This window comes from Phyllosticta citribraziliensis, assembly GCF_038025025.1.
Source record: "Phyllosticta citribraziliensis strain CPC 17464 chromosome Unknown J3D65scaffold_3, whole genome shotgun sequence".
Lineage (NCBI taxonomy): Eukaryota > Fungi > Ascomycota > Dothideomycetes > Botryosphaeriales > Phyllostictaceae > Phyllosticta > Phyllosticta citribraziliensis.
This window is the reverse complement of record NW_027117340.1, coordinates 1,714,929-1,734,140: the sequence shown is the minus strand read 5'-3', so window position 1 is coordinate 1,734,140 and position 19,212 is coordinate 1,714,929. Positions and strand designations below refer to the sequence as shown.

The following is a 19,212-nucleotide window of genomic DNA, read 5'->3' as shown; positions in this document are numbered from 1 at the left end:
AAGGTAGCCTACGTCAAGTCGGCGCCCGGGATGGCCCAAGCGCCGGCGGCGGGATCCGTTCCAGTTGACGCCAAGCCCGGCGGCCGCGGTCGACACCTGGCACGTTGCCGCTGCGTCTGGAGCTGCAGGACAAGGCCTCGACTCTCTTTGACACTCACCACCTGGCAGAATCCAGCTGCGAGCACAAAGCCCGTTACCTCCCGACAAACCTCTCCTTTCCAATGATAGTCTAGGTCTCGAATCGCAAACACCTCGCCCAGTCCGCGCCGGATTTCACAATCGACACTTTTTACCGCTGCCACCATGGTCGACTGGGTCTCGCTCGTCGTTCCCTTTGCCTACCTAGGCGTCCTCATAGGATCACTAGCCACCTTTTCGCATCTCTACCGCGCTCGGAAGGCCAGCAAAGCTGCGTCTCTGGCACCATGGTTCGGCCCGCATCTTGGACGTAACATTTACCTGTCCTTGCTCCACATGGAGCCAGCCGAAGGTCCCAAGGTTCCTGACAGCGTGCTCAAGGCCGCGCTGATGCGCCGCGCCGTTGAAGACATTCACCGCCTGGTCGAGGTTCGCAACTCCAAGCAGGCCCTTCAGTCGCTGCTGCAGAGGGGCAGCGTCGGCGACGACTTGTGGCAGCGCTTTCAGCGCGCCGAAAAAGAGATTGAAGCCGAGCTGCGTGACGTGGTTCAGGAGGTAAATGGAACTCATCCTTTGTCTTTTTCAAGAAGGACCGCTGACAATGCTATCCCAGGCCAACGCCTTTTCCCCTGGCTGGGGCCAAACCATCTTCCAGAGTGCGTCAGAAATCGCCCAGAACCAGCTCCTCCAGCAGCGCGTCGCCGAAATCCAAGCGCAAGCGTCCACAGAAAAGGCATGGTGGGAGAAGAAGCGGGCAACTATCCAGGCCGACTTTATGAAGGAGCTGGACGGAGCCCAGACAAAGAACAGCGATGACGACGCAGTGCTTGTCGAGGGTGGAGGACCAGCAACTACTGGTGCGCCGCAGCAACAGCAGCAGAGGCCAAAGAGTCGGGGTAAGAAGAAGAAATAAGGCCTCATCATCTTTGCTTGTTGTTTTTGACTGAATGTTTTGCTTGCAGACAACTAAGCGAAGCATTCCAGTGGGCGCCAGGCGTTGCGGTCATGCCATCGGATGGATAACTGGGTGGGGCGTGATTGAGTATGGCTTAATTGTAGAAAATGTTTTTCCTGTACATGAAACATGGCTACCTTTGCGCCTCCAAACAAACAACCTTCTTTGTACATGAATGAATTCCTCGCTCGCTCGCTCGCCAGACAACAATTCGCAAAACGTAACCTCGTCCACCACCTGCCCACTTTCGGCCGTGTCCATCTAATGTCTCGACGAAGGACCGGACACACCGGCTCCAATAACGCTTGGCAGTTCTTCCTCGCCCATGCTGTACAACAAGCCAATGGCCCAGCTTACAGTAAAGGCAATGGCCACTGCAAAGCCAGCAAAGAGCCAGAACGGAATCGAAACATCCTTCTTCTGGCATGCAGGACCACCATAGTAGGTCGTTTTGGTCCCTGCCTTTGTCTGGTTCACTTGGGGCTCACACTTGCACGTAAAACAGGCCTTGTTGTTGTTGTCCTTGTCCGTGTATTTCTTGACGCACTTGCCGCGGCCCATGCAGGTATTGGTCGCAGTGTCGCAGGCCGCCTGGGACGAAAAGCAAGCTGGGAGGATGCCCTTGAGCGGGTTGGCCGCCTCCGCGTGGCTGGTACCAATCTTGCCCGATTTGATAGTTTCGTTGAGAGACTCAATCATGTCAGAAGCAAAGTCGGAGAGAATCGACTCGGACCGCGAAGCGGCGGGCGATGCGGAGCGCTTCACGGGCATTTCGTAGTGTCCCCAAGGCTTGTCCGAACGCTTTGCGCGGCTGCTAGCAGGAGGCATAGCAACAAAGGTAAGCGGCCAGCGGGAAGAACAGATGGATTCGAGGTTGCGCAGAGCAGAGCTGACGGCGTCGGCCTTGATGTTGCTGCCCTTGACATGGGCGAGGAAGAGTCCATTACTGCTTTGATACTCGACAGTGTCCGATAGTGTGTTGAGAAGATCTTTGATGCTGCTCGGGATGGAGCTGTCGACCTTGGACGTGGACAGGTCCTGTGCTTGGATCATGAAGTCTTGGAGCAGGCGAGAGTCGTCTTCGACCGTCGGGGGATTGGAGACGGAAAAGGAAGAGTCGAGAGCTATTCCGTCAGCATTCGCTTGTAGATTCAATGTTTTGACCTTACATTCGCCTCCCTTGACGCCTTCAACCACGACCATGACCTGCTTGCGATCGTCTACAAGCTGGTCCTGGCCAAACAGGCGGTGTCGGTCTCCGCCGAAGTCATTGATGTATTGTACCGCATCATTGTCAACGGTCTTGATGTTGTGATATTGCGAAAGGCCCAGCCTCTGCGCAAAGATGAGCCGGGCAGTATCCGGGGTCAGCGTAGGAGCTGCATCAAGGTTGGCGGGCGGAGCGCTCAGGTCGTGCAGGTAGACGTGGCCCAGGGAGGCGCTCGAGACCAACGGAACAACGAGACCAAGCAGCGACGGGGCGGCGAAGCTGTGCGGAAGCTTCATGACGGGCGAGATGAATAACAGCCGGGTGGTTGGGAACTGGAGCTTCCGGATGGCAGCTCGAGCTTTGAGGTCATCGATCGCGGTCCACCTCAAGCAGCGGCACGACGGGATGCCATGGCGTCCGGAAGATGGGGGAACTATTTGCCGACGTCAATCGGATCGCTGGGCTGGGCTGGCACCGGCAACCGGCGTTCTGGAAGACACCTACCTACGCGCCTGGCACGGGCCTCCGAGTGTTGACATCTTTGACCATTTCCTTCGTTCCCGTCACTTTCAGGTCTCTTCTCTACTCGACGTCGCCCAAGTCTCCGAGTGAGCGCATCAGCTCCAGCGGTGCTCCTATTCCTTCGTCCAAGCTCAGTCCTAATCCACATTCTTGCCACGAATCGACAGGCCGCCCGCAGCTCCCCCGGCTCCGCACGCCTCTTTGGACTGCGCAAGATCATGTCCACTGCCCTGAATCGCCGCCACTCGTAGCCGCTCAAAACTTTCGTCGCCGACGCGAAGTCGCCTGCTGCTATGAACTACGTACGCTCTGCCCGCCAAGTCGCCTCAGCCACACGAACGCTTTCGACCCTGCCATGTCGAACTCGATATCCTAGGCCGCAAAACTGGCCCTCGACAGCGCGCTTCTACCGCGACTCGCAAAATCATGTTCCCAGAGTGCAACGAGTTATTTTCCACAGGCCGCCACTATTGACATGGTGGTTAGTTCCCCCCTTCATCCGCTGCGGACCAGGCTAACACGACGGTCAGGAAATTTGGAAAGTTCGTGCTCTACGCCGCTATACCCGTCTTCGGCTTTGAATATCTCTCGTATGGCCTCGATCTCCTCGTGGAAGAATACAGGCAGGACGAAGAGGATGAAGATGACGATTATGAGTTCGTTGAAGACGTTGAAGACGACGAAGAGTTGGAGGGCGACGAGGGATCCGAAGCACCTGAAGAGGACGAGGAGGATGAAGAGATAGATTTGGAGGGCAGCATCTACATCCTTGGATTCCCTTTTGGATCCTTCTTACCTCTCCCATGGACTCGGCGACAATTGCCACGGGATCCATACGCCCCAGATGACGAAATTCTCGCACTCTGGGAAGATTTTCGGAAACATAAGGAGTCAGTGCAGCAATACAAACAGCAGATCTCAGAAGAGATCATCGCCGCGGCTGCCGAAAGATATCGAACCACCAATGTCAAGCAAGTAGGCGGCTGGATTTCCGAACCGCAGCTTCCAGCTGCGCCTCCTCGAGAATACGACCAACTTGGGTAAGTCAATTACTCATGTCTGCGTATACATCAACTGACGAGATAGACTTGTTCTTTTCGATGGCTTTCCTCATCTGGAGAGACGTCCTGCACCACCATTGACCCTCTTCAAGGACGCAATACAGGCACTCGCCATCGCTGCCGGCGCCAGCTGTAGCTTTGTGATAAAGACGAAAACAAATGAGGTCAGGCAACTTTTCGGTTGGCCGCCTTTGATCATCAAGGAAACTGAGGTTGTCGATCACTACAACAAGATGCTTCAACATCTTCGCAAGCTTCAAGAACAACAGGCCAGGGCGGCCTCTAAAAAGAACGCCGCGTTAGAAAAGGCTGGCGACAAGAATGGGGAAGACTCTGTTGTGCCCGCCAAGAGCGCTCCCCAAGCTGACTTCAAGACCTTCAAATGGTCAGCAAGACATGCTTTTGTGCATGCGTTTGTACGGGAGCTTGCCAAGCGGCTCAATCAGAGCTCAGATATTCCTCGGGACTGCTTTGCCGTCGTCGGTACCGTGAACATCCAGATTCCCAGGGAGGGAGGACCTCGCACACTACTCCACGACTTTAACGGGGTTTATAATTTGAGAAAGAGACGGTTTGTCGAATTTTATGTGCGGAGGAAGTCTTTCCGGCCAGTATAGCCAGAAAACTTCCAAGGTTGAATTGTGTGCAGAGGGTCTCACGACGGGGATTTCCAGTGGCGCTCGGGATCCGGGATGAATGATGGCGAGGCATTAGCGCAGGCGTTTGATCAGTTTTGAGATACCAGTCTGACAGGCTCCTCGACAGACCTTTTGTGGTTCTTTGAACTTAGAAACTCTTTAGACTAATGCCCTGCGCACCGAGACTATTCTTGTTGTGGAGAATGCAAAAAGCAACCATTCCCTTTACTCCCAAGCAACGAACGCCTGGCAGGCTCCTCAACAGACCTTTTGCGTTTCGGAACATAGACCTCCTTTAAACTAACGTCCTGCGCACTGGACTCTTCTTGTTGGAACATGCAAAGAGCAACCATTTTCCTTCGCTTCCGAGCAACGCCTGTGCCTCCCTTTTACCACCACTCATCCCTCGGACAGTATTCCAGCCACTCGTAAGCACAGGTCGAGAATCTCGAGATGCTCGTCTGCGCCGTCAACCAACCTCTTGTCCGTCTCTGAAAAGACGAGCGTGATCTTGTTCTTCTTCAAGTCTTCGATGCGTTCGTCATAGAGCACCATTTCGTACAGTTGGTTCACCACCTGTGATGCACTCCAGCCGTCTGCAACCATGTCTTCGACTGCCTTGGCCACCTCGGTGTAAACCTTGCCCTTCGACTTGGGCTGCATTGCTTGGAACAATTCCTCAAGCGTTGATCCTGGAATCACGCCTGCGATCTCCTCTACGATTGGCACCGAGACGGGCTTTCCGACCTCCTCTCCGTCCAAATCCATTTCGTCGTCTCCCTTTGTCTTGATTGCGCCAACCAGTCTTGCCGCGCTCTGCAGGAACGTGATTGCCTTGCGGAGATCACCTTCACTAGTCCTGACCAGCGCATCCACCGCGCCCTTGTCCAGCGACACGCCCTCGAGCTTTGCAATATCCTCCAGCCGCTGTGCAGCGCTGCTGACATCCAGGCTCTTGAACCGAAACTTGCTGCAGCGCGACGCCAACGGGTCGATGATTCGCGTAACATAGTTGCAAATCAGGCAAAAACGCGTGATACGACTGTACGTCTCCATGGTGCGGCGCAGCGCGCTCTGTGCATCCTGCGTCATGCTGTCGGCCTCGTCTAGCACCACAATCTTGAACGGCGGGCATGGGTATTTGCGCCGGTACTCCTCGCCGTAGGGGCCCGCCGGCGGATTCGACAGCTGTTGACGTGCAAAATCTTTGACCTTTTCTCGCACAATCGAGATTCCACGTTCGTCGGAGGCATTCAGCTCAAGCACTCTCGATTTGATCAGGTCCGGACCATAGAGCTGTTTGGCCAGTGCTAGTATGGTTGACGTCTTTCCAGTACCGGGTGGACCGTAGAATAGCATGTGCGGTAGGTTGGAGGATTGGAGAGTACGTTGGAGGACAGTAATAGTGTGGTCTTGGGCAGTTACGTCGTCGAGGGACTTGGGGCGGCTTCATGTCGCGACAGAGATTAGACTTGAAATGAGCGTTGCGATTTGGGGAAGCTTCACTATTTCTCAACCCATGGCTGGACGCTGTTTGAGCCTGTCTTGGCAGACGGGCCTTTTGATGAGCTGGCTGCCGCAGCCTTGCGTGCTCTTATGTCGAAGAAATTGGCCATGGTCGTCGGGATGAGTTGATGGTTGGAGTTGGAGATGAAGTTGAGCGCGAGAATCGAGAGGGAAGACGCGTCGCGCGTCAAACGAGCTAGCGGTAACGCCGGCACCCTGGTTATCGCCGTCGCTTGGCAGCCATTTTTTCGTGGCACACCTCTCTTCGCGACCCATTAGCTCCCCACCAACCGCCCCATCATCGCTTCCAAAGCTCCGGCCGACCACGAGCTCCTCAAAGACCCTTTTCAAACATCTGGCGACTCCTGTTCAACCACAAAACCTAAACGAAAACGAGTCGCTGCCCGCTAGCGCCGCCGAGAAGGCGCGGAGGTCTTCACCATGGTCAAAAAGGCAATTGATTCGCGCATACCGGCGTTGATACGCAATGGTGCTCAAGAAAAGAAGCGCAGCTTTTTCGTCGTTGTTGGCGATCGCCAGAAGGACGTCATCGTCAACCTCTACCACATTCTACTCAACGTCGATGTCAAGCTGAACAAGTCGGTGCTGTGGGCCTACAAGAACAAGCTGTTGGGATTCAGCAGTCACAGGAAGAAGCGCGAAAAGAAGATCAAGAACGAAATCAAAAGAGGCATCCGCGATGTTGACACCGAGGACCCCTTTGAGCTGTTCATATCTACACAGAACGTCCGCTACGTATACTACAAGGAGACGGAAAAGATTCTCGGAAACACGTACGGCATGTGCATTCTGCAGGACTTTGAAGCGATTACGCCCAACTTGCTTGCAAGAACAATCGAGACTGTCGAGGGCGGTGGACTGGTGATTTTGCTTCTCAAGGGTATGAACAGCTTGAAGCAGCTGTACACCATGTCCATGGACATTCATGCGAGATACCGGACCGAGGCCCACGGAGACGTTGTCGCGAGGTTCAACGAGAGATTTATTCTTTCCTTGGGCAGCTGCGAATCGTGCCTGGTCGTCGACGACGAGCTCAACGTGCTACCAATCTCCGGCGGAAAGAATGTGCAGCCGCTGCCGCCTCCTGACACAGAATTGGAAGGCAAAACGCCGCAAGCAAAAGAGTTGGAGGCTATCAAGGAATCGCTGGCAGACTCGGAGCCCGTTGGTTCGCTCGTCCAGCTGGCCAAGACGGTGGACCAAGCCAAGGCTTTGCTGACCTTCGTCGATGCCATTGCCGAAAAGACGCTGCAGAGCACCGTGACTCTGACTGCGTCCAGAGGGCGTGGTAAATCCGCCGCGCTGGGTGTTGCCGTCGCTGCGGCAATCGCTCACGGCTACAGCAACGTCTTCATCACAGCACCTAGCCCGGAGAATTTGAAGACGTTTTTCGAATTCGTATTCAAGGGATTTGACGCCCTCGACTACATGGACCATGTCGACTACACCATCATCCAGTCGACAAACCCCGACTTCAACAAGGCCATCGTTCGCGTCAACATTCACCGAAAGCACAGACAGACGATTCAGTACATCCAACCTCAGGATGCGCACGTGCTCGGCCAAGCCGAACTTCTCGTCATCGATGAGGCTGCAGCCATCCCTCTGCCCTTGGTGAGGAAGTTGATGGGCCCCTACCTCGTCTTCATGGCATCCACGATCAATGGTTACGAAGGCACGGGTCGATCGCTTTCCCTCAAGCTGATTCAACAGCTGAGAGAACAGTCCCGTGGCAATTCCAAGAAGAATGGAGACGCTGTGGTGACTGACCGGTCTACGGGCAAAGCCGCCAAGGACGGGTCCGAAGTGTCAACCGGCGGCAGAACACTCCGCGAAATCACTCTTTCTGAGCCCATCAGATATGCTCCTGGCGACGCCGTTGAAAAGTGGATGAACAAGCTGTTGTGTCTTGACGCCACTCTGCCCCGTTCAAAAATGAACACTCAAGGATGTCCTCACCCTTCGCAATGTCAGCTTTTGCATGTTAACCGAGATACCCTGTTTTCTTTCCATCCCGTTTCCGAAAAGTTTCTCCAGCAGATGATGGCCCTCTACGTCGCCAGTCACTACAAAAACTCTCCCAACGATCTTCAGCTCATGTCTGACGCACCAGCTCATCAGCTGTTTGTCCTAGTCCCACCAGTCGACGAGGGGAGCAACAAGCTGCCGGAACCTCTGTGCGTCATTCAAGTTGCCATGGAGGGCCAAATCAGTCGCGAAAGTGTCCTCAACAGCCTCAGCAGAGGTCAGAGGGCCGGCGGTGACTTGATTCCATGGCTCGTCAGCCAGCAATTCCAAGACGAGGACTTTGCTGGCCTCTCGGGTGCTCGCGTGGTCCGCATCGCTACCAATCCCGACTACATTGGCATGGGCTATGGTTCCAAGGCCATTGAACTCTTGACCGATTTTTACGAGGGTAAATTCACGTCGCTTTCTGAAGCCGAGCCTACGGAAGAAGAGGCCATGGTGCGTGTCACGGACAACGAACTCGATTCCTCGAACCTGCTTCAGGATGATGTCAAGGTTCGCGATATTACCGCGATGCCGGCTCTGTTTGCGCGACTTTCTGAACGAAAGCCGCCCGGGCTTGACTGGGTTGGCGTTTCGTACGGTCTGACGCCTCAGCTGCACAAATTTTGGAAACGCTCTTCCTACGCCCCCGTTTACCTCCGTCAGACAGCAAACGAGCTGACTGGCGAGCACACTTGCGTAATGCTTCGTACTTTGGACACGCCAAACACGGATCCTTCCTGGCTGGGTGCTTTCTCCAAGGACTTTCACAAGCGCTTCTTGTCGCTCTTGTCGTACCAGTTCCGCTCTTTTGCCTCTGTCGCTGCCTTGTCAATTGACGAGTCGGCATCAGCTGGTACAAAGCTGGACTCGGCATCGCAGAACAAGCCGCTTACAAAGACCGAGCTGGACTCTTTGTTCACTCCTTTTGATCTCAAGCGTTTGGACAGCTACGCTAACAACATGCTCGACTATCACGTCATTCTCGACATGCTACCTACGATTGCAATGCTGTACTTCACCGGACGCATGAAGAACGCTGTCAAGCTGAGCGGAGTGCAAACCAGCTTGCTTTTGGCCATTGGCCTTCAGCGCAAGGTTCTCGAGGACGTCGAAAAGGAACTGGGTCTTGCCAGTTCGCAACTTCTCGCCATGTTCATCAAGGTCATTCGAAAGATCTCGTCGCACTTCCGCAGCTTGGTAGAAGGTGCCGTGGCCGAAGAGATGCCAGATGCCCCAGAAGATGGAGGAAAAGAAGATGGCGAAGGTGTCCGCCGTTACCAACCACTGACGCAGACGATTGATGAGGAGCTGGCTGAGGAGGCCGATGAAGTGAAGAGGGCTGAAAAGGAACGTATGAGGAGCATGATCGACGCACTACCTTTGGACAAGTAAGTGACCTACCTCTTTCCCAAAAGCCAAAATGCTGATTTTCCAGGTACGCAAATGCGTCTGCCGACGCTCACGACTGGGATGCCGCAGAGAAACAGGTCGAAAAGGCTGTGCATGGCGGCCGTAAGACTACGACCGTCAGCGTCAAAGCAAAGGGCGACAAGAAGCGAAAAGCGGGTGAAGCAGTCGGTGAAGCATTGAAGGAGGTAGAGGCCCTCAAAGAGAAGAGGGGCAAGAAGGGGAAGCACAGGTAAAATCGCATAAGGGGACTCATTCAGGTTTCTTTCAGCGCATGCATACGTTGGAGTTGGGGTTTCTGGTTGATACTTGACGGCCGCTTGCCCGTTGAAGACAAAAGTCGCTGCCAAATATTCGATTTGAATTTTTCGTCCTCAATCCCAACGACTCAACCGGATACGACTCGGCAGATTCGGAGGTGCCGATATAAGTGGCAAGAGGCGCGAAACTCTCAAGTCGCCTCTCAGCACACTGTTCAGAACACTCATGTCCCACCCTTCGGGCCTCGGTCTTGGAAAAGAATGCGCCTGTGCTGAAGAAAGGCAGTCGTCGACGTTGCTGGCCTGTGTCTTCGAATCCTCCAGATCGGCCGAGCCGTACTGAATTGAACGTGCCGCAGGACTTCTGACGGACACAAAAATGCAATTGAAAGGTGCGTCGTCGATCTTTCAACTTGACGATGGCAGTATTGCTCTCTACGGGCTCAACCCGCGTCTGACTTGGCCTTCCCAGACTTATAAACAACCGCGAAGTATAAATCTTTCAAGTATTGTCAAGTTGACAGTATAAGCATATTTATTGCCTGTGCTTTACTGAAAGCCTAGTGCGACGACATTTCCTCTTGTCGAAGGTGCGACAACCCTGAGGCATCGGGCCTTTAGCCGCCGACGCTGGCCATGAGAGGCATCATGTGCCATTGGCATCTTCGTACCGCTTCTGTTCCACCAAGGGACCAGACTAGCAACTCCATCGATTGACTTGGCCCGCGGTGACCACCGGCGAACCCCCAATGTTTGCCATCACTCTTGATACTAGGAGTGGTTGATTTCGAGTGTATTGAATGAGTAAGAGGTTGAATTCCAATGGTCTGAATTAACAATCTAGCCAGATCTTTCGACAGCAGAAGACCAGTGACTCTGGTCCCTGCACTAAACTTATGTCTCAAGCATTCTTGTCCCATCGCGGACCCAGCCGCAGTCAGTAGCAAAACTGAGCGCACAGCTGCTACGATTAAGCTGGCAACGCCAAAGGTGAATGATCTTGATCCTTTACAGAGGAAAACACCGGGGCTTTTAGCAAAGCATAGACCGGAAACCTCCAGCGAATGGAGTCCTCTGACGCAAACTGCTGTTGGTCTCGTTCGCGAGGCCACCAGGCTACCTCTTCGCAAAAAAAAAAAAAAAAAAAAAATACACCACTGGTCATTGCTGAACAGACGATCCATTGGAATTCAGACCACTTCCTGGCTGAGCCTTGCCGTGATCGTCTCATTCCTGCCAGCCGAAATAGTAATGGTCCAAGTCAGACATGCAACAGCAACCGTAGCACTGGGCGACAGTGTCCAAGGCCTTGGCAAGTGGTCGCTCACATTCAACAGGATGGCACTGACCATTACAATGGCAGGAGATGGCTCCCGTTGCAAGTCTTCACCTGTTGATTCCGCGTTTCATGGGCACATCGGCCCAACATCTCTTCCAGCCCCTTCAGCCGGACTTGAGTGCTTGACGCAAATTTGATCCAAGTACATGGGCGGACAAGCCTCAGTGCGACAGTGGTTTGCCACTACGATAGTGCAAGTCGCGAAAAAGAGGCTGGGTAGCGGGTCAGAAGTCGGTTTGGAAACGACAGAGCCGCAGTTGAGTTTGCACCAACTCCTGCCCCGCCGTCAGACGCACGCAAGTCGAACCACTCTGACGAGACGAACTGACCTGTGAGCCACGGCTGCTGGGATGGTCCAAAAACACATTCGAGTACCTTGCGAGGACCTTGTCCAGACTTTGACAAGTGTGGCTGGCTGCTCCCGCTGCCGCTGGTACACCACTCCAGACAGCCGCTTACCGGATTTGGCAACTTTTAGCCTTGACAAGCTTTCGTGAGGCAGCGCCAAGCTCTGCCCGGCGCCGTGAAGCATTGCCAGGAGCTCAGCGAGGCTCCTTAGCGTCGCTTACCCGCGTTTTTGACGCACGACTTTTCAGTCTCCAAGCACGAGGATTTAATATCATACGTCTCAGCAGTGTAGAGAAACCGCATTCTGGCTGCCGCAGTCGCCTCCGCTAATGCCTCATAGCGCACAGATGCGACTCGGGAAGGTCGACGCGGGTGTTTGGCCTCGGGATCAGCCCCGCTTGTCCCCATCCCATTGGACATTTGCGCTATTGCCAAGCGAAAGCTGGAGTATCATTGTAGCATGCAATTCGACGGGTAATCTGGACCTGGGATATGCAGGAGTTTTGTGGCGGCAACTCAGTGGCCTGGCGCTGGTCCAGGAGAGCCTCCCCTGGGGCTATAAAGATCCAGCGTACGGCGGTTGAAGTCCATTCTTCAGCACAAGCTCGGTCAATCAATCTTCTCTTCTGCCAACTCCGCTCCCTCTTGACACCTCTGTGAGGTCACTTGGACATTTTTTAATCACTCACAATCCTTTTTTGAAAAACAAGTCATTTTCCTGCCGGCAGGATGCATTTCCCCACCGTTATTTCCTTCGGCGTCTTGGCCCTCACTCCCCTCGTCGCTGGCCACGCAGCGATCATCAAGGCTGTTGGTGACCAGGGCGGCAATGGCTCCGCCATTGGCAGTACGTCCACGCCATGTATCCTGTCTTGACCAAGCTAACTTTCATCAGTTGACCCCACCACTCCTCGCGACGGAACCAGGCGCAGGCCGTTCCAGCAGGACTCGACCCGCTTCAAGGGCGACGCTGCCGACTCATGCGGTGAGACCGTTGGAGCTGGCACCAATGACCTGGAGGCTGGCACTCAAAGCCTGATGGCCATGAGCGGCGGTCAACTGCCCCAGATTTCCCCCGGCGGTGAGGTGAAGATGACCCTCCACCAGGTCAACGGTGATGGCGCGGGTCCCTACACTTGCATGATGGATGCCACAGGCACTGGCCAGTCCTGGCAGAAGATCCAGGTTACCAAGAACGTTCCCGGTAACGCTCGTGGTAACGACAACGACGGCGCTAAGACCGACTTCGTACGTTCTCCTCTCTCTAAATGCACCATCTCGCATATACTGACTTCAAACAGGAGCTCGTCGCCGCTGTTCCCGCGGACCAGCAATGCACTGGCACCGTCGCCGGCCAGAACAACGTCTGCCTCGTCCGCTGCCAGAACCCGGCTCGCGCTGGTCCCTTCGGCGGCTGTGTGCCCGTCCAGATGGGCGGTGCTGCTGCCCCCGCTGCCGGTAACGGCGCTGCTCCCGCTGCTGCCCCCGCTGCCGCGGCCAAGATCATTGCTAAGCAGAGGCTCGCCAGCGAGATTGTGGCCCGCTCCGTGGAGGAGGACATCGAGGACGAGGAGGAGGAGGATGAGGACGAGGAGTAAATCACACGCCGTGGATGAGTAATACAGGCACAAGCACCACCATTGCTTAATAGTAGTTAGTTGACGCGGGGACGGGAAATTGATTGACCTGACGGGCTTTGTTCATTTAAATATTTCCAACCATCGCCGAGTGATAACTTTCTAGTGCCATTTCTTGGACGTCTCAAATCCACCTGGCTGGAAGTCTGCCTCTTTACTCACTGACAGATTGTCTTTGTTGTTTGGATGTAGTGTGAGAAGATCAGCAAATAAACGGAGATGCTACTGAGTAAGTCTCGTTGCCAACACGCCTCTCAGTCTATCTTGCAAGTAAATGGTCCCCTTCCTAAATTTTTCTGATGCTATTACGCAAGTCAGCCACTTGGGAAACGAATGTGACGGTCGTTTTGTTACTTGAAGCAACGAGATCGCCATTTTCTGGTTCCAAATGGAGGGTTGTGTATATTTTGGAAAGGGTAACGAGGAACTGCTCGTTTCGTGCGTGTTCTGCGAGAGCTTCTTCTGGCAACATTTTTGATAACGTAGTTGGGTAAGTGACACCGCACCGTACGTAAGGAAAGTATGAAAGCTGCGGCTAAGAACAAGAAGCGGGAACCGTCTTCTTGAAATCAATGGATAAATTACGTATCTATGGAGGCCAATCCATTTTGTAGGTACATGCACAATATTTCGCGAGGTTCCCCGAGCTGGTGCTCGAATGGTCCCTGATATTATCCCTAGTAGACATTGAATGCTTCTAAGCCTCTACCCAAAAAGTGGTTTCAAAGATGGCTTAGCTACTCCTTGGGAAAGCTTTCCAAAGCTTATGAATGGTCTTGATCATCGCTCGCATTTGTGGTGTACCAAGACGTTTGTCACTGGTAAGCCTTGGTCGTGGATTTGACTCGTTCGGTTAGACCGATGACGTATGTAGACGCCTCAGAACCCGCGTACCACAACGCGTCTTCCGTCTCCAAACCCGCATTTCTAAACACCACGACGCAGTGATCATGAGCGAATACGAAGCGCGACGACTGCAGAACATCAAGCGCAATCAAGCCCTTGTCGAGGAGCTCGGCCTGGAACACAATGCCCTCCGGCCTGCCGACGCGAAGCCTCGAAGCAAAGACAAAAAGCCGTCAGCCAAACGCCGCAAGCTCCATGAAGCACAGCCAACACGCGCATCGGCAAGAATAGCGAGCGGGGGCACTCGCCCCTCGTACAATGAAGACGAACTCGAGCGTGCAGCTGCTCCAAGAACGCGGCAGCCAAAGTCGCCTAGTCCTGCCGAGTCTGCAAAGCCCAGCGCCGCTCGCTTCGACTTGGAGACTCTGCGTGATGGCTGGACATCTTGGAAGCCGGAGGCTTTGGAACCATCTCGCGACAGCACCGGGACTTTCCATTTTCCTTCACACCCAGACTTTACGCCGAACAAGTCGCCCGAGGAGATCATACGCGAAGGGAGTTTTGGCGGAAGTTATTGGCGACCATTATACTCGAAGGCTTTGGGAACAACGATACAAGACGACTGGAAAGAGCTGCCAGAAGGTTGGACAAAAGGCCTCGACGTGAAGCGCTATCTGACGAGCCCTTCGTACAACGCAGAGGTCAACAAGTACGGCGTCGCGTGCGGACAGAGTATCGAGGAGTGGGAGGCCGCAGGCTGGATCATGCACGAGTATGATGTCCGCGGCTGGTTCCAGTGGTACTGTCGCTTTTGGATGGGCAGGCGCTGCCCGGACGATGAGCGACAGATATCGAGGTGGAAGAAGTGCGTTGGCGAGACGGGACGCTGGCGGCGCATTCTACTCAAGAAATATGTCCAAGTGGGCATCAAGACCGTATTTGATGATGGCGAAGACGATGATAGTGCTGGCGACGTCAGTCCCGTCGTTCATCAGACCTGCCATCATTGGGCTTATGAGGTCCGCCAGGATGCTCTGGATCGATTCTGGGCCACGGGCAAGTAGCCTCGCATCATCTCATGCTTCCCCAGCCAACCTACAGGTACAACGCATGTCCAGAATCGAGACTCACCGCCTACAGTTGAGGCACAAGGAACGAGCTACTTTCATCGGACAGGAGGTAATCGAATACACTCCCCATCTTGTGCATTCGTGGACATATGAGTCCTCACGCCGTGGAACACAGGCTCTGAGTCCGTGTTCGATTGAGTATTAGGGCCGTTCCCCGTGACCCCTCCGAATTCTTTGCTATCTTTTGGCACCGGACCTTAGTCCTGGAGCTACACACATGCAGAAGGCGGAGAAGCCCTTGCAGTGCCGACGCGGCGATAGGGAATCCCCGCACGTGCCGAAGCACTCAACACCACTTCTGGAAAGCGGAGATGCGCGCTCGGCCGCTGGCCTCCTCCGTCGTCGTGTCCATACTCTCCACCTCGAGTAGTTGATGACACCACCGGGGTACCTTGTAGAAGTAGCGACTCGTAGCTGGATCGTAGAAACACCACGCACCACACTGCCCAAGCAACAATGGCATCACAATTCACAATCCACACTTCTCTCCTCTTCGACCCAAAGAAAAAGGCCTTTGTCTCAAACATCTCCATAACTGTCAATCCAATCACCGGGCTCATCACCGCTGTCGATACGCGACCATCCTCGGCGCTTCCCAATCCGCTGCCACCCAGCGACATTGATCTGACCTCCAAAATCGTACTCCCTGGTCTCGTGGACGCCCACACGCACATATTCCTGCAATCTTATGACGAAAAGCCCTCGCTGGAACAAAAGCGCGATGCCTCGGCCGCCGAACGCATCATCCGGGCCACCAACCACCTCCGCACTGCCCTGCTCGCTGGCTATACGACGTACCGCGACTTGGGATCCGAGAGCATGGGCGAGGCTGACGCCAACGTCCGCGACGCCGTCGCCCGCGGCCTCACGCCAGGCCCACGCCTCTTCGTCGCGACCCGCGTCCTTGCCAGCACGGGAGCCTACGAGCCCCGAACGGAGAATGGCACGGGGTCGTGCGGGGGCAGCGGTGGCTGTAGCCTCCCAGCCGGCAGTGACACAGTAGACGGGGTCGTTGAGGCGCGCAAGGCGGTGCGGCGGCGCATAGCGGCGGGCGCAGACATCATCAAGTTCTACGCAGACTACCGCCGGCGCGTCATGCGCTTCCCGCCAAAGCAGCTGCATCCGTACGAGGGCTCGGTGCTGTGTCCACCCGAAACCCCCAACCCGGATGTCATGGTGTTTGCCCAGGAGGAGATGGACATGATTGTGCGCGAGGCGCGCCTGGCGCGATGCCCCGTTGCCGCACACTGCGGTACCATCGAGGCCGGCTTGGCTGCTGTTGCCGCTGGCGTGACGACCATTGAGCACAGCTACTTTGCAGACGACGAGCTCTTCCGCGGAATGGCTGCAAAGGGCATTGTCTTCGTCCCTACGCTGGCCGTCTGTGAGCGTTTGCATGGCCCCCGCTTCCCGCAGATTCTGGCGCAGACTAAGAGAGCATATGACTTGGGGGTGCGCTTCGCCGCGGGCGGAGATACGGGGACCTTTCCCCATGGCGAGAATGCGAGGGAGGTCGAGTTGATGATTGACGCGGGCATGCCGGTGGAGGACGCGCTAGAATCGTGCACGGTGGGCGGCTGGGAAGCATGCGGCGGCGACTGGTCCGGCTTTCGGTTTGGCTGGTTCGAGCCGGGAGTCAGAGCCGACATCATTGCGCTTGATGCTGATCCGCGGGAGGACAAGCAGGCGCTGAGGAAGGTCAGCTTCGTCATGAAGGACGCCAAAGTGTGGAAGAAGTACGGTCTTGCTGTCGGAATGGTTTGATTGGACAACAGCTTGCGGCGAGTACACATCGATGGAGTTTGTTCAGACTAAGTTCAATCGACGCTTTTTACAAGACTTGTCCGTCCTGGAACGCAGAGAATATCTGGTCAAGGCTGAAGATTGATTAGCCCGAGCATTTGAAAAAATTAAGGTCCAGGTATACTCACTCGAATCCTGGAAAATCCCATGATAGCTCATCACTCTGGACGCTCGGCGCCAAACCGCCAGTGGGTAGGTCGAACAAAAGATCGTAATTCCATGGACTCTCCACTTGGGTCGGAGCGAACGGAATGCTTTCTGGGATGTTTTCTGGTCCTGCATCATTATCCAGTATGGCCTGCAGCGACGTCACGGGCGTGGCAGGTGGAGCGGCAGACGGCGATGCGACTGGCAGGTCCCCCGCGCTGTCGTTCGTCTTTTCTTTTGGGATCATGAGCCGTCTCAGCCGTTCCTCGAGATCGGTAAGCAGAGGCGGCAGCGGCTGAGCTTCGCCACGGCTCCATAGCAAGAAGCAGTCAAGACATGCCTCGGAAGCCTCTTCCAGGAATTGCGCGTGCTTTTCAACCTGCGGCCAGCGCGTCGACACCTTGCGCAGCAATTGCGGGATGGCCTTCAGCGTGCGCTGGAGGACGGACACGTCGAAGCCCGCCAAGTGGCTCGGAGTCACACGGATGCCAGAAATGATCGTCTCGAGCATGCACACGCCGCACTCGAAGAGCTGGTACACGGCATGCCAGATGTAGAAGAGCTTGCCGAATCGCGTGTTTCGAGAATAAATGCTAACGAGGGCGATGGTGGCATTGAGAGAGGCGCGCCGCATCTCGATGCTAGGAGTCGGGAAGTGCATCGACGGGCAGTTGAGCCGGAACAAGTTCGTCTGGTACATGAGTTCGCGGAACTCAATCTTTTCTCCCGGCCGGCCGTTGCTGCTCGTGTGCACAGCGACGTACCAGTCTTCGAGCCGTTGGAGCGCCCGTTTGCGCCATGCGTCGATGGGGATGGGGCACTCGACTGGCGTGGCCGTGCCAAACTTGGGCAAGATGGAGGAAATTTCGGCTTCGTATTGTCGAAGTGGCCAGACATGAATTACAGGAGAGGTATCTATCTCTGAATCGCGTGGTCCGAAAATGGACTCAGGGTACTGTAATCGTTAGAATATGACGACACCGGATTGGGAGGTCCACGTACCTCAGCAGTGATTGCTTCTCTTGGGAAGACGAATGGTCGGCCGACAACAAAATGAATGGCACTTTGTTGGTAAGTATTGGCTGACAACAATTGCGAGACCGACTTACGCGTCCAAATTGTACGTGGCCCAGAATAATTTTCGTCGTGTATCTATTGCATCAAAGTCTGTCTTTTCTTGCTCAGATACGGAGAGTTCCCGATGAAGTCCGAGCTGGACAGCCAATCTGGGAAAGTCAGCTACAAAAGTGGTTGGGCACGGGCTATTTACCTAGTAGCTGCTCCTGCGGTTCTCCACACGTCGACAACACACGGATTGACAAACCCGTAGTGGGTGAGCAAAAGGAGAACGCGAAGTCGCTGTAGCGATGGGCCATCGGTTATGTAGGGGAGCTGTGCTTTGGCCGTGTTCCAAAATTCTTGGGCAGATGCCGTCGCGCGCTCTTCATCATGCCTGATCAGAGTTGTTGCCTGGCTTGTAAGACTGCTGTTCTGTCAAGTCTGAGGAGACACTTACGCTGATTGCTAGGGCGATTGCAACGACGAAGACGTCGAAGGGGGTTTCATTTCCGCGAGCAAATACTTTTTCTGTAGATGCGTACAACTGAGAAGCATCAATGTAGGGAGATTGCGGTAGATAATTTTCGGAGTAGTTTTTGAGCATAATGTCAATGACATGTCGGGGAATTAGCGAGATGGTACTTGATCTGGTTGCTTCGATGGCTGGGACGGAGCCGTCATCTTGGACCGAAGTTGACGGGAGCGGCGGCAATGGGGACTGCGACAGGTAGATTGGAGAAGCAAAAGACAAGAGTCCGCATCGAGAAGAGCCCGAAAGACGAGACTTTTGAGAGGGCGAAGGGTCGCTGATGGTGTCGGCAAGGGAGCGTGTCAAGGCTGAAATGGCGGCTTCAACCAAGCGCGAGTTGTCGACCGTCTGTTCAGATTTCAGACGAGCCAGTTCGATTTCGAGCTGGGCGACGCGGTCTTCGAGAAAGGCGACGGTGCTGCGCGGTCTCTCTCTTCCCCGGACGGCGTCGTAACCCACGCATGCAACGCGGGCCCTTGCACAACTCCCGCAGACGGGAAAGTTCAGATCGCACTTGGTCTTGCGATGGCGGCATCGGGCACAGGCCTTGGTGATGCGGTGATTGGAAGCTGCAATTCGTGTGGGAGGCATCCGGATTCGAGGCAATGCATGTTGATGGATGTGGGGACTGCTGTATGTGTGC

At 54.9% G+C, this 19,212-nt stretch overlaps 10 protein-coding genes across 10 annotated transcripts; 6 read left to right on the top strand and 4 right to left on the bottom strand.

Annotated features, from left to right (window-relative positions):
* The first annotated feature begins 34 nt into the window (after window positions 1-34).
* On the top strand, window positions 35-1,285 carry J3D65DRAFT_617182 (Sec62/63 complex, subunit Sec66). The gene is made up of 3 exons (XM_066799531.1): window positions 35-693; window positions 752-1,034; window positions 1,101-1,285. Exons 1-3 carry the CDS (start codon window positions 304-306, stop codon window positions 1,106-1,108), a joined length of 681 nt encoding a protein of 226 aa, XP_066657945.1. The 5' UTR covers window positions 35-303; the 3' UTR covers window positions 1,109-1,285.
* J3D65DRAFT_617181 (uncharacterized protein) lies at window positions 1,172-2,722 on the bottom strand. Its single transcript, XM_066799530.1, has one exon. It carries the CDS (start codon window positions 2,597-2,599, stop codon window positions 1,355-1,357), a length of 1,245 nt encoding a protein of 414 aa, XP_066657944.1. The 5' UTR covers window positions 2,600-2,722; the 3' UTR covers window positions 1,172-1,354.
* Window positions 2,723-3,017: 295 nt separating this feature from the next.
* Window positions 3,018-4,713, top strand: J3D65DRAFT_262940 (uncharacterized protein). The gene is made up of 3 exons (XM_066794902.1): window positions 3,018-3,306; window positions 3,356-3,865; window positions 3,912-4,713. The coding sequence occupies exons 1-3, from the start codon at window positions 3,119-3,121 to the stop codon at window positions 4,501-4,503; spliced, it is 1,290 nt and encodes a 429-aa protein (XP_066657943.1). The 5' UTR covers window positions 3,018-3,118; the 3' UTR covers window positions 4,504-4,713.
* J3D65DRAFT_617177 (P-loop containing nucleoside triphosphate hydrolase protein) lies at window positions 4,628-6,180 on the bottom strand. Its single transcript, XM_066799529.1, has 2 exons — window positions 6,031-6,180; window positions 4,628-5,971 (listed from the first exon to the last, which is right to left on the bottom strand). The coding sequence occupies exons 1-2, from the start codon at window positions 6,138-6,140 to the stop codon at window positions 4,924-4,926; spliced, it is 1,158 nt and encodes a 385-aa protein (XP_066657942.1). The 5' UTR covers window positions 6,141-6,180; the 3' UTR covers window positions 4,628-4,923.
* A 291-nt stretch (window positions 6,181-6,471) lies between these two features.
* J3D65DRAFT_549302 (N-acetyltransferase-like protein) lies at window positions 6,472-9,707 on the top strand (the record flags this gene model as incomplete). The annotated part of the gene is made up of 2 exons (XM_066796947.1): window positions 6,472-9,452; window positions 9,500-9,707. 2 exons carry the CDS (start codon window positions 6,472-6,474, stop codon window positions 9,705-9,707), a joined length of 3,189 nt encoding a protein of 1,062 aa, XP_066657941.1.
* A 321-nt stretch (window positions 9,708-10,028) lies between these two features.
* Window positions 10,029-11,136, bottom strand: J3D65DRAFT_262925 (uncharacterized protein). The gene has a single exon (XM_066794900.1). It carries the CDS (start codon window positions 10,913-10,915, stop codon window positions 10,349-10,351), a length of 567 nt encoding a protein of 188 aa, XP_066657940.1. The 5' UTR covers window positions 10,916-11,136; the 3' UTR covers window positions 10,029-10,348.
* Window positions 11,137-11,751: 615 nt separating this feature from the next.
* Window positions 11,752-13,113, top strand: J3D65DRAFT_262927 (MAS3 protein). The gene is made up of 3 exons (XM_066794901.1): window positions 11,752-12,265; window positions 12,314-12,666; window positions 12,720-13,113. Exons 1-3 carry the CDS (start codon window positions 12,148-12,150, stop codon window positions 13,014-13,016), a joined length of 768 nt encoding a protein of 255 aa, XP_066657939.1. The 5' UTR covers window positions 11,752-12,147; the 3' UTR covers window positions 13,017-13,113.
* A 764-nt stretch (window positions 13,114-13,877) lies between these two features.
* Window positions 13,878-15,226, top strand: J3D65DRAFT_262883 (uncharacterized protein). The gene has a single exon (XM_066794898.1). It carries the CDS (start codon window positions 14,006-14,008, stop codon window positions 14,963-14,965), a length of 960 nt encoding a protein of 319 aa, XP_066657938.1. The 5' UTR covers window positions 13,878-14,005; the 3' UTR covers window positions 14,966-15,226.
* Window positions 15,227-16,877, top strand: J3D65DRAFT_262908 (uncharacterized protein). Its single transcript, XM_066794899.1, has one exon. The coding sequence runs from the start codon at window positions 15,488-15,490 to the stop codon at window positions 16,793-16,795; it is 1,308 nt and encodes a 435-aa protein (XP_066657937.1). The 5' UTR covers window positions 15,227-15,487; the 3' UTR covers window positions 16,796-16,877.
* Window positions 16,829-19,211, bottom strand: J3D65DRAFT_262881 (uncharacterized protein). The gene is made up of 6 exons (XM_066794897.1): window positions 18,498-19,211; window positions 18,252-18,451; window positions 18,091-18,207; window positions 17,984-18,044; window positions 16,963-17,936; window positions 16,829-16,908 (listed from the first exon to the last, which is right to left on the bottom strand). The coding sequence occupies exons 1-6, from the start codon at window positions 19,158-19,160 to the stop codon at window positions 16,863-16,865; spliced, it is 2,061 nt and encodes a 686-aa protein (XP_066657936.1). The 5' UTR covers window positions 19,161-19,211; the 3' UTR covers window positions 16,829-16,862.
* Window position 19,212: the final 1 nt, after the last annotated feature.

Coding starts and splice junctions, on each gene's coding strand:
- J3D65DRAFT_617182 (XM_066799531.1), top strand. CDS start 304: ATGGTCGACTGGGTCTCGCTCGTCGTTCCCTTTGCCTACCTAGGCGTC. Junction 694..751: donor TGCGTGACGTGGTTCAGGAG/GTAAATGGAACT, acceptor ATGCTATCCCAG/GCCAACGCCTTTTCCCCTGG.
- J3D65DRAFT_617181 (XM_066799530.1), bottom strand. CDS start 2,599: ATGAAGCTTCCGCACAGCTTCGCCGCCCCGTCGCTGCTTGGTCTCGTT.
- J3D65DRAFT_262940 (XM_066794902.1), top strand. CDS start 3,119: ATGAACTACGTACGCTCTGCCCGCCAAGTCGCCTCAGCCACACGAACG. Junction 3,307..3,355: donor CCGCCACTATTGACATGGTG/GTTAGTTCCCCC, acceptor CACGACGGTCAG/GAAATTTGGAAAGTTCGTGC. Junction 3,866..3,911: donor CGAGAATACGACCAACTTGG/GTAAGTCAATTA, acceptor CTGACGAGATAG/ACTTGTTCTTTTCGATGGCT.
- J3D65DRAFT_617177 (XM_066799529.1), bottom strand. CDS start 6,140: ATGGCCAATTTCTTCGACATAAGAGCACGCAAGGCTGCGGCAGCCAGC. Junction 5,972..6,030: donor CAGCCATGGGTTGAGAAATA/GTGAAGCTTCCC, acceptor CGCGACATGAAG/CCGCCCCAAGTCCCTCGACG.
- J3D65DRAFT_262925 (XM_066794900.1), bottom strand. CDS start 10,915: ATGGATCGTCTGTTCAGCAATGACCAGTGGTGTATTTTTTTTTTTTTT.
- J3D65DRAFT_262927 (XM_066794901.1), top strand. CDS start 12,148: ATGCATTTCCCCACCGTTATTTCCTTCGGCGTCTTGGCCCTCACTCCC. Junction 12,266..12,313: donor CAATGGCTCCGCCATTGGCA/GTACGTCCACGC, acceptor AACTTTCATCAG/TTGACCCCACCACTCCTCGC. Junction 12,667..12,719: donor ACGGCGCTAAGACCGACTTC/GTACGTTCTCCT, acceptor GACTTCAAACAG/GAGCTCGTCGCCGCTGTTCC.
- J3D65DRAFT_262883 (XM_066794898.1), top strand. CDS start 14,006: ATGAGCGAATACGAAGCGCGACGACTGCAGAACATCAAGCGCAATCAA.
- J3D65DRAFT_262908 (XM_066794899.1), top strand. CDS start 15,488: ATGGCATCACAATTCACAATCCACACTTCTCTCCTCTTCGACCCAAAG.
- J3D65DRAFT_262881 (XM_066794897.1), bottom strand. CDS start 19,160: ATGCCTCCCACACGAATTGCAGCTTCCAATCACCGCATCACCAAGGCC. Junction 18,208..18,251: donor ACCGCAGGAGCAGCTACTAG/GTAAATAGCCCG, acceptor TGACTTTCCCAG/ATTGGCTGTCCAGCTCGGAC. Junction 18,045..18,090: donor GCCACGTACAATTTGGACGC/GTAAGTCGGTCT, acceptor TTACCAACAAAG/TGCCATTCATTTTGTTGTCG.